This window comes from Haliotis rufescens, unplaced genomic scaffold (assembly GCF_023055435.1).
Source record: "Haliotis rufescens isolate VD_foot unplaced genomic scaffold, xgHalRufe1.0.p SCAF_7, whole genome shotgun sequence".
NCBI classification, from domain to species: Eukaryota; Metazoa; Mollusca; class Gastropoda; order Lepetellida; family Haliotidae; genus Haliotis; species Haliotis rufescens.
In genome coordinates, this window is record NW_025964361.1 from 17,536,924 (window position 1) to 17,549,554 (window position 12,631).

Sequence of the window (12,631 nt, forward strand, 5' to 3'; positions counted from 1 at the left end):
TAACTGTCAACAGTATTTTTAACTTCCATATATTCATCAACATTTTCTGGCTGCTGCACATGGCAAACACGCCACCTTCTGCAGGAAATAAATAACTGAATTGTTGCTTATAAAACAAAAGAGTGAACATGGAACAATATTTTAATGAAAATATGATGAACTGTCACCTACTTATTAAATGAAAGTTCAACAATATTTCCTTTGATATGGAACACACTATAAATGGAAATAAACAATGAAATTGAGGAAAGCACAGTGTTTATAAAATATCATTTTTAATGTAAATAAGATTTTTTTGGCCAGCAGACTTTATCAACAATTGATACAGTCATTATTTCATGTCTTTTCACTTTGAAAATACTCAATTACGATCTAAACACACATTGTGGAAGACCTATAAATCTGATTGTCGTCTCTCACTTGCCAAGGAATGAACAGCTGATCGTGGTTAACTTGTCTGCTGAACGATAAATAATTGTGAATAATTCTTCCAGAAGTCACGGATGAACAGAAATACTTAAATATATATATATCAGATATATAAATTGGGAACAAGGCAAGTTTTAGTTTCATTGGTTTCCAGGGAGTAGATGATGGAGGACACCAACAGATAAGTGATTACCAGGCCAAGAAATAAACTCTATTGACAAAAAGGTATAAATAATGTTACCATATTATATACTTACCATTGGTGTCAATGGAAAACCGACCCAAGCCTGATCCATCACGAATAGAGTACACCATCTGACCCCTTTTCTCAAAAGGTCCAATGTCGTCCATTGCACTGACATGTGCAACAAATGTTCCAATGGGCTTGTTTTCATATACATAGTCCTGAGCCACAAAGGTGTCAAAACGTGGGGCACTGAGATTTTCATCAACATCTACCACTTCTACATTCATAAAACAAGTTGATACAAGAGTTGGCGTGCCACAATCAACTGCCTTTGCTGTTATGTTATATACTTGCTTTGTCTCGTAATCTAATTTCTTGAGCAAACGAATGGTACCACTCAATTCATCTATTTCAAATTTGTTATCCATACCATCAACAAGCTCATATGTTACAAGTCCATTCTCTCCAACATCAGGATCATTTGCTGTAAGGATCATGACAACAGTACCAACTGGTAAATCTTCTCGAACTTTTACACTGTAACTTGAAGGAACAAATTTTGGTTCATTGTCATTAACATCTTGAAGTGTGATTGTAACCTGTGTTGTTGTTGATAGAGTTGTATGCAAACCTGAATCCTTTGCCATGACACTTAATTGATATACTGCTAGCCTCTCTCTATCTAGCTGCCTTCTCACTTTGATCATGCCATTGGATGGTTCAATATAGAAATCCTCAGTGTCAGTCAAAAGAGAGTACTTAATCCGAGCATTAAGGTCTTTGTCATTATCTGTTGCATACACCTGCAACACAGTAGAGTTTACAGCAACATATTCATACACACTTTTTCCATATTCATCATGTTCAAACATGGGCGAGTTGTCATTTTCATCTGAGATTACAATTCTTAGAAGCTGTTGAGCCGTATGTGATGGTTTGCCCATATCTTGAGCATTCACTTGGAGGCTGTATTCACTCTGATGTTCTCTGTCTAGTTTAGACATGACAATCAGGCTCCCAGTAAAGGTATCAACTTGGAATGCACCATCAGAATTCCCTGCGGAGATGACGTAGAGGATTTTACTATTGTACCAAGAATTGCTGTCTCGATCTGTTGCTGTCATGTTTAGGACAGATGTCCCTGGAGGAGTACCTTCAGACACTTCAAAGTACTTGGGCACTGAAGAACTAAACTCTGGGGCATATCTATTGGACAGATCGTGATTGAATTCAATTTTACTACTTCCCTTGTTGTTTTCATTGGATGCTCTTATCATGTTCTGAAGGCGATCTGTTACATTCGTATCCTTACAGTTCACAATTGCCTTTTCTTGCACACCAGCCTTGCTGTTGACCAATGAGAGATTGATGACAGCTGGAACAGAGGAGTGTGCACCATCTGTAGCATCTACAAGAAGCCTTATGGTGTCACTACCTATGCCTGCTAGATCACAATTACCCAGAGAGATACCTCCAGTGGATGGTTCTATATTGAAGCAGTTATTTTCATTACCATCAACAATTCTGTAATTAATGATATCCCCCTCATCAAAATCTATAGCTGGAAGAATTACAATTTCTGTACTTTCCTTAGCTTCACGTGACAGGTAGCCACTACAGTCAACTTTCTCAAACCCTGGTTCATTATCATTTACATTTTCTAGTTTTATTGCAACAACAGCCTCAGTTTCTTGTCTGTGTGGAGTACCCCAGTCTGATGCCCTTACAACTACATGGTACATCTTTTGCATGACTTCATAATCAAGAGGTCTAGTAGTTGTGATGGTACCAGTGAAATGATCGATTTCAAAAGGAACCAAGAGAAAATTCACAATAGAATAACTGACTCTTCCATTCCCATTGGCATCTGCATCAGTTGCAGATACTTGCAAAATAGTTGTCCCATTAGCTGCATTTTCTTTCACACTGCCAGAAAGCTTAGTTTCATCAAAAACTGGAGCATTGTCATTAAAATCTGTAATATCAATATTGACAAAAGTTTTGCCTATCTTTCTTGCTCCAGAGTTTGCTTTATCTTCAGCTTGGATCTGTAGTCTGACCATCAGGAGCTTTTCAGCATCTAGAAATGATCTGGTTGTGATGAGTCCCGATTCCATGTCAATTTTAAATAGTTTTTCTTCATTTCCACTAACAATGCTGTACTCAACTTCGCCATTCCGTCCTAGATCTTGATCCCCAGCCTTCACTGTTGCAACTGGTGTATTTACAGGTACAACTTCAGACACTGACACGTTGAATTCCTTCTGATCAAACTCTGGTCCATTGTCATTTGTGTCTTGTATAGCAACATGTACCAGAACTGTTGTTGTCAGTATAGGTGAACCCTTGTCAGTAGCAATCACTGTAAGATTATATCCATATGGTGTTTGTTCCCTGTCAAGGTTTGCAGCAACTCTAATGTTATATATGCCTTCTGCTTCTGTTGACTCCACTATAGCAAAACTATTTCCAACATTTCCAGATGTAATTGCAACACGGTTAATGTTTCCATTTTTTCCAATATCATCATCAGTGATAGTTAGAATCGCATAAACTGTGCCAATATTTCCATGTTCAGCAACTGTTGGGAGTCTATGAACAATGATAGAAGGAGAATGGTAGTTAACTGGCTCCACAGATATTGTTACCAGTGCTGTGCTACTTCTTTGTGACCCTTTTGTTTTAAGCCCTCTGTCATTAGCAAGGACTCTTAGCTTATGAACTTTCTCAACACTGTAGTTCAAAGGTCTGGTAAGGGATACCACACCTGTTGCTGGGTGAATTGCAAAAACTTTAGTAGATTTCATAAATGAATAGTAGATTTCTCCATTAACTCCTATATCGGCATCTGAGGCAGTGACCCTTACAATACCCTTGTGAATGGTTGTGTTCTCAGGTATGGAAACACTATATTCTTCAGGATAAAATAGAGGGCTCAGATCATTCTCATCTAAAACAGTCACTCGAACATAAGTGAATGCAGCAAGTACTTGCCCTCCAGTTGGATACTTCCCCTCTGCTTTCACTCGCAGGTCAAACTTATCCTTATGTTCACGATTTAATTCGCCAGACGCATCAGTTCTCGTTCTTATCCGTAAGAAACAGAAATCTAAAATACATACAGGTTCTGCCCTGAATATTTTAGTCTTGTCACCTCTGTCTATTTCATATTCTACATCTACAGATGTGTTCATTCGAGAAATTCCCATCCGCACTGGGGATAGGATATATGTTTTCCCATGGGCATTTTCTGATATAGTTCCATTGTAAGTTTTTTGTGAAAAGTGGAAGTTTTCCTGTGTTAAAGTTGAGTGGAAATATGAGTGTGAGGACAAAACCACAGTTTGCCATTGCAGCTGCAGCACAAGCAGTTCGAGGAAGGTCAAGGCCCCCCGTAGCCTCATCATGTCACTTGTCCTGCAAACATAAAAAAACACAGTTAAAATTTATGCATTTAATGTTAGTTTAACACCACACTCAACAAAATAAGAGCAACACAGCATGACAGCAGCCTGTAAATGATAAATTTAGATCAGACAAACCAGTGAGTGATATCATGAGCAACATCCCCATCTGGCAGGATACAATGACAAACATCAAGATGGACATCTATTTAACCACTATCCCATTGGCCAGTTCAAATTACAAAGGGATTGCTTCAACATAACAAATCCGTACTGAAGTATTCAATCTGTTAATACACTATCTGGTTATAACAAGAATCATCAGAAGATGACAAATCCACCCAGACCCCACATATTCGAAAAAAACAAAAACATCTGACTTTTACTTTAAGTCCAACTTGATGAGAGATTTACTAAATAATCTGTCTCTCCGTATGCAAGAGCAGTTATTGAGCTATCAAAACAATACCATGGAACTGGGATGCGGAACTCTGTATTTCTATGTCAGGTACATACCACTGTGAACAGAGTCAAAATCAAACTTGTCATGGAAACAGAAACAACATAAATTCTAAAAATCCCTAAATAGCAAAAGGCACCAGTTGATAACCTGGTCTTTGTGCGTACAAAGTGTCATGAAAGAATAGCTATTAGTTTTAGAGATGTGGTCCAGACGAACATTAACTATGAACAGAATCAAAGTCATACTTGTTGCCATGGAAACAAGAAAAAAATTCATTTTTCAAAAATTCCTAAATAGCAAAAGGCACCACTTCAGCCCTTGATTAATACAGGTACCTTTGGATGAAAACTGTTCAATATTTTTTAGTTCTGCTCCGACAACGACACCTATCTCCTGTTTCAGCTAAGTTACTTGCTTCAGGCCTTGGTTAATACATGTACCAGGTTTGGACGAAAAGTCTTTCACAGTTTTCAAGTTCTGCTCCAGAAACGCAGCCACCCCAACCCCCCAAGACTAAGTCAAAATTGTTTTCATGGAAATCAAGAAAAATATAAGGCCAAAAATCTGCAAATAGCAAAAGGCACCACTTCAGGATCTGTTGATATATGCCAATTTTTGTTGAAAAATACTGAACGGTTTTCAAGTTATGCTGTGGAAACGAAATGATTACGGATAGAAGAGGCGTCATCCCCCACCATTTTTTGCCAGGGGTAAAAATACCAAATGGTATAACTCAAAGAATTTTTGATGTAATTTTTAGAAGAAATTGTATCTGAAACTATCATACATGTATGTTCAAATATTGTGCAATTTATTTGCAACTTTTACAATATGATGTAAAAACAGAAAATACACTGAATTAAACAGAAATAGAAAAAAGAAAAATGTTGTGCAAAAATTACAATTCAATATGGCAAAGTCGGATTTCTTACATTGGTCCAGTGTTGTTACAAAGTTGGGTAACAGTGCTGAAATTTTACAAGGGACGCTACTCAAAATTTACAGCTTTTCCATACGGGGGTGCACTCTTCAAGCAGACGACGCAACACAAGCACAAGATAGGAGAATTAATTTCCTCAAATATAATGGTAAGTGTTTAATTATTGTGTTTTAATAATGTTCAACTATAATTCCAAACGGTAAAGGAGCAATAACAACCATTGTTCATTCAGAAATAACAACATGAGTATATATTTTTTAAAGATTGAAAACACGCAAAGAGTCTTGTGCAATTGGAAATGGAGTTCATTGCCATTGGATACCTTCAGTTCAGTGAAAAGAAATAATGCAGTTCACATTTTTCAAAATCCCAAATCATCCAAAGGCTCCAGACAAGAGTTTGCAAGTTTCATCTAGAATTAATCAATTAATTGTCAGCATTATAATGAACAGTGTCTCAAAATGGCATCTAGGATTCCGATAATATACATTTGTCATTGCAAATTACTACTTCCACATTAGATTTGCTACTTTTACCACTTCTGTTGTGATAAATATACATTAACATAAATACACATCTTTCATAACTCGAAATTTGAGATAAAAATCAACTTTCATGTATGGAAAAACTATACTGGTGGGTTATAGCCACCAAGTGAAGCTGAAATGATGAGCGATATAGAAGAGAGATAATGCCACTCCGTGTCTTGATGAAGACAAGACATTTATACCCCAACATAGAGGAGAAACCATACCTTGGACATAAGTGGGAATAGGACGACATTTATTCCAAGGAATAATACCTGTAATGTTCAACATATAACATTATGTTTGTTGTTTAACGCCACACTCAGCAATATTACAGCTATATGATGGCTGTCTGTAAAATAATCGAGTCTGGACCGGACAATCCAGTGATTGACATCATGAGCACCGATCCAGGCAATTGAGCTCAACCAAGTCAGCAAGCCTGACCCCTCGATCCCATGAGACGCCTCATTATTATTATTATTATTATTATTATTTATAATTATTGTATCAGCAGATAATAGCCAAATAATCCTGTGTGTAGACTTTGCCTAGCTGACCTGATTAGACATCCTGAACATTTGTGTTTTGACTGTTGAACATCTGGTACATAGCAGAGTATCAGCATGGTCATTTGTTGGACAGTAAGAGACCTTATCAGGATCTTCTCCAAATTGTCAAAATAGGTGTCTCATCCAATGTGGCTTTTGCTCTCATGACCTCCTAACCATGCTAACAGCAGGGTTTCTGCACTCAACTTCTAGTCATCTCTTAAGAAAACTGTAAAACCACTGCAGTGAAAGAGGCTTGTCATCTTTTGGTTACTTTCCTAAGCAGACAGCAGGGTTGGTACCTAAAGCTGTAATTTCTGCACAAGAATAACCATACAACCAAAAGCAGAAATCATCTCCAACTTCGTTCCTCCTTTGGGATAACGCAGTGACAGAGAACCATTAGAAACAGTTCAATTGTATGTCTGTAAGGGTCTTTAAATGTAAAGTTATCAAGTTCAAATAAGGGGGTTTTAGGTGAGTGGATAGATATTCTATTCAGTCACTTGCTGTTTTGAAATGTGTCAAATGTTGGCTGTCTGTTATCAATATTCAGAAATCTTGTTTACCCAAAAAATGCAGCCTTCAATGTTCCAACTAATTTGGTTGCTATAGTGATCTATTATTGTATGATCAGTATTTTCATGTCAGTCGCCAACATGGTCACCTGGTCTTCACTCGAGTTTTGTGACTAAAACAGTTTTGGTAATAAAATTGATGTGGTTGAAGCAACAGTGCGAACAATCTATATACTGGTATCGGTAAACAAACTCGTCCGGTAAAACGAGAACCATGCATTGATCGAAGGAAGCGCCTATAGGTTCTTGATCACTGCGCTAAGTAATGTTAAGTTTCACAAAGCTGTAGGAAGTTTATGTTCGTGCATGCGCTGTACAGATCTCCTGGAAAGGTTAACAAAACATGGCAACTGATCAGCCAAAACAGGGAGAGTTTTTTTCAAAATATGCCCAGCTAAACACAACAACAAAGCGCCACGGAGATTCAGATAATGAATCAGATTGCCCACCTCAAAATCGGATAGTAAGTGCGACCATGACCCGCAGCAGAAACAATGGTTTGGCCAAGAAAACTAACAATATTTTATCTGCTGGTTCTGAATGTGCTACGTCATCTTACTTAAACTGGTTCCACTGTTGATACTACTGATCTGAGTTTTAAGTGAACTTCTAGATTGCAATTACGTTTGGTTTGTAATTTTTTTTTCCCGACTGATCAATGGCCTTTATCATGACCAATACAAATATCATTGTCCTGTTTTCAATTAGTGTTTTTAGCATCATGCCTTCATTATTGTTCATGACACGTTGACATATGTTGCATTAATGTCTTACGTTACAATCGTGTCTCGTGCTTTCAACAAAAGGTAAGTGAAAGGTATGGTTTTTTTTCCATATGCTTCAAAATGGGGAAAGGGTCACACATTCCAAGCCTGTGACAGTTGACCTTGTGTCTGGGGCAGCATTGCTCCCAGACCTGGCGGGTAGCCGGGTGTGCGGAAGCTATGCCCAATTATATAAAAGTACTGCTTGAACTTTGAATTTTTACTGCAGTAACCTACACTGAAAGACGAACAGAAGCTGTCTTAATTTTTTAAAATGCAGCATTTTTATGTTTTTTGTTTGTTGTTTAATGCCGCACTCAGCATCATTCCAGCTATATGACAGTGGTCTATAAATAATCGAGCCTGGACCAGACAATCCAGTGATTGACATCATGAGCATTGATCTTTGCAATTGGGATCGATGACATGCATCAACCGCCAGGGAGCCTGACCACCCGATCCCATTAGTCGCCTTTTTACGACAAGCATAGTCGCCTTTTACGGCAAGCATGGGTTGCTGAAGACCTATTCTACCCCGGATCTTCACGGGTCTTGCATGCTTCACATGTTTACAGGCATCTCATTTACTACATGTCCCACAATATTCATGACAAGGCCAACAATTGTCAAGGTCTATGGGTGCTAAGACCCACCTTAATAAAATCCTAGGTTAATCACTGCAAGGTGTCTCACTCTGAAAAGACATTTGATTTAAACCATGGACTTGTAGTTCACTGCTGATTAATTAAAATATTCCAGAAAGACATTGGAAACTTAATTAGTTACCACTCCAGTGTTCACCTAGACACAAACAGAACTTAGCTTCATAACTACTTTATCTGAAATACAGAGTAGTACCACAAGTTGATTGGAGTTAATCAACAGAATTGATTTTGTTCCAGCAAACATTTGTGTTGTGTTTGGTGAAGTAGGACTTCATTTCATTTACCAATTGTTAAGTTGGCTCCCTACATATTTTCTTGGCTCCTTAAAAAAACGTTAGGAGATAAGTGGCTCCCTTGAAAAAAATTAACATTGAGGTCTGAAATGTCATAATATGTTGCAGTTGTACAATGAATAAGGCCATGTAAAATGCATAACAAAACTTGAAACTGTTTTTTTAGATTGGGATACCGTGATGTCTGGCATTTTCAAACATGTGGTAATAAAAACGTATTTATAAAATATGCCGTGGCAGCCCCTAAAAGACAATTTGTTTCAGGTTTGGCATAGCAATTTATCTAAGGTCCCAAAATGGCTTGTTATGCACTGTTTAAAACGTAACAAAATCAACATCCGGTTGATAAACAACATGGATTTCCATGTGCAGATTTCAGTAGCCTGCAGGATTTGCAAAGGATGTGTACCATTAACTGGGCCTTGACAGATATTTTCCAAATCTATTTATCATGTTTATGTTCTTATTCAAGGTGCTCACGTGATTTGATGCACCTCGTGAGGTAAGACCCATTTTATTACAATATAGATCTTGATCATCGATCGTCTTGACTGGTCACCGCCATTTTGTTTGAAACTAATGCATGTGACATGACAGGTGGAATCTGAATGGTCAATAGGAGGGTCATAAAAGGGACATAACTCACTCTAGCCACTGGTGGCGCTACGACTGAGCCCAGAAATTCTAGCCAAGTTTTGCAAGGGTGGAAACTGTAAATAAATTAAGTACCACATTGTTGACTAGTTTTCAGCTTAGTTCTCACAATTTTTATATTCCTCGTGAATTAAGAAAATGTTGGTCTGAAACTTAAACCAAATAAAAAATGAATATCACGTTTTGTTAATTTGTCCAGCTTATAGCCATCTCAGGCAAAATTACACAGAATCTTAATTTTAAATCTTCCCAAATATTCTGAAGTTTAATACATTAATGTCATCACAAGAGCAGAGCTACAGATAGGCTGCGTATCTGCATAAATTACGCATCAGAAATGCAGAAATATGCAGGAAAATAAAATCAAAGCGTATCAAATACGCAACGAACATTACAGATACGCTACAAAAATAAAACTTGTGCGTATCATCAAAATATGGTGAAGTAACCCTGCGTATTCGATTAGCGAATCAGCAACTTATTTTGAAATTATAAACGGGCATTCCGTCAACCTTGCCAAACTCCACGATGACAGTTACATCATGATCATTTGCCATCACACTTTGTGGAAGTATCGTGGTATTATTGAGTCCTATAAAGCTCTCTAACCCACATGAAACCAGTTTGCAGGGACTAGATGAATAGTGTTTTTAAATATTTAACTTAAATACCCACATGTGTAAAAACGAGTGGGTAACAGAAATTTGAATACCCAGATAGAATTACTGATACCCAATGATTTTAAAATGCATGCGTAAAATACCCACAACACCAAAAGCTTATCTGGAGCTCTGCAAGAGCCAATTATCAATATGAATACAGCAAAGTACTTGGTTTATGCCAATATATGTTTTAAGAACACAATTACTCCAACCTCGATAATATGCAATTATGTTGAAACTACTTTTGTTAAAAACAAAGACATATGTTGTATTTTTTATACTGTTTGCGCATAAATTGTATTTCGTTTGAACAAAAACACCAGTGGCCTACAAGTACTTAATATAGTGTGTGAAACGCATTGGGTCCTGATGTCACTCATTCAACAGAGACTTTTCCACCAAGTCGATCGTGAAGAGACAAATTGGGCACAGAAAACAGTCTTGCTGCACTTTTGAGCCCTTACATGCTACTGACAGCCTTATAAGCTTTGTCATGCTTTCTGGTGGATATTGCTGGTAATTGGCCTTCCCTTATCTGATGGAGCCCTAAAATCACAATAAAAACTTGCATGACATTAACACAAATCATGAAAATATGCACACAATGTATGAAAGTAAGAAATGCCTCCACTGTCTTCTCTGTGATCTCTGTTTCAAATTGATATATTTCTAAATTTTTGTCAACAACTTACGTTTTGTAGCTTCATTCTGAGCATATTGTCACTGGAGTGGTAACGGGACAGTGCTTATTGAAAAACAAGCCGCCGGTGACGTCACATCTCGTTAAATATGAGAAGAAACAGCAATTCAAAATGCCCGAACAGTAGGGCTGGGACGGGTTACTCGGGTGGGTACTGAGCAGGCCCCGGGTACCCACATGACTACCCGGACCCATGGTTAGTCACAGGATATATTGTTTAATGACAAAACTTATCTAAAACTCAATGGTCACACTACAAGTCACTAATGTTCCCATTTCTTTCTGATTATGCATGCATTCCTTCTGACTTTTATATGTTTGTAAAAAAAAAAGATAAAACTTCATGCAGTCAACTTCAGTGTATGCATGACCAGTTCGTTTTACACATGTATCTGGATACATTTTGCCAGGACTACGGTCAAACTTTACCCAATCGGACAGTTTGTAGCTATCTCTTGAGACCTACAGCGTGTACACGGGTAGGGTCAGGTAATAGCGGGGTGGGTACCCGGGCAGGAAAATATATTGAGCGAAAACATGTGATGGTATGATATGTTAGAACATGTAGGTTATGAGAAGGTTTTATGCTTAGCATAACCTGCTGACAAAGATCATTGACCAAAAACGGTAATTTTTCTTCAACACGTAATCAATGGCCAGGTCTGGGTAGCTAATTTAATTTAATAGGCCCACCAGGTTAACAGCATACCCATCCCCCAAAAGAATGCAAGGTAATCAATTATTTTGTAGACAATTTCTGCATCCCCCCATTGAATGCTAGCCGAGTGCAAAGATCACACCTATCTTAGTATAAAGTATAAGATCAAGGTACAGACAATGCGTTGTTTGGGGTATTTATTTTCACGTATATCCCCAACCTGATAAACTGGTCTAAGCTTCTCCCTGGCCTGTTGACAACCAACACTGCTGTACATCAAATTCACCTTATTACATCTTCCATAGACACGATTATTGACGGAAACATGTGAGCATCCCATATTCTCGGCATTGTAAGAAGGCTGTAGTGCAAAATCTTTCAGGAACGTACCGTACCGTCTACATTCGTCTCCTGGACATTCGACAGGCAACTTCACCTGTGGCAGGTAGCACGGTGAACCTACTCGATAGTCTACATAATGAAGCCTACTTGTTAACTGATTGACGTACTGATCGGAATACAGCGGTTTTACAACAACCAACGATCGAATAACATGGTATATATACCTGGATTATGATGATGTTCTTGGTTTTTGAGGACCGAATGGCGAATAAGTACATTTACTGCGAGTCAGTTGTCTTGTTTAATCGGTCAAACTGACGTTGTTTTCACACAGGCTGCCAAGGCAGCATGTGAATGTAAGATTCTACGTAACCATGTGTGTTTAGTGGAACGCATATGAGCTTAAAAATCAAATACAAAAGAACATAGCAATATCTCACCTCTACAATTTCATATCCATCGGAACTATCACAATTTCTGCAGTGTAACACATCGATTTCCGCACTTGATGTTCCGCCATTGAGACTGTATAGAAGTCGCCAATATTGTGTGGCCTCGTTTCTGATTGGATAGACATGACCTGAGGATTCATACGCTACAGGGCCTATTTTCAGAAAACGCCGGACTTGTTCAACAGCACCCAAGTTGAGAGAAGCAAAAGTAGGGTTTAGCACAGAAGATGGACAAACCGAACTGTTATTTGACAAATCCGGTCAAAAGAGTCATTCATGATATAATATCTTCTTAAAAGTTCTGTATGACTACATCCACATGGCCACGCCTACAAAAAACGGTGGTGTGTTTGTGTGCGGTG

General features: G+C 38.0%; 1 protein-coding gene across 5 annotated transcripts in view; it reads right to left on the minus strand.

Annotated features, from left to right (window-relative positions):
- LOC124151847 (protocadherin Fat 1-like) overlaps positions 1-12,367 on the minus strand; it is a 243,775-nt gene extending 231,408 nt beyond the window's left edge. For all 5 annotated transcript variants that reach the window (XM_046524511.2, XM_046524510.2, XM_046524507.2 and 2 more), the window contains exons 1-2: positions 12,258-12,367; positions 687-4,033 (exon numbers count right to left, since the gene is read on the minus strand). In XM_046524511.2, coding sequence (XP_046380467.2) covers positions 687-4,023 — 3,337 coding nt within the window. In that variant the 5' untranslated portion in view covers positions 4,024-4,033; positions 12,258-12,367. The remainder of the gene's footprint in view (positions 1-686; positions 4,034-12,257) is intronic.
- Between the last annotated feature and the right edge of the window lie 264 nt (positions 12,368-12,631).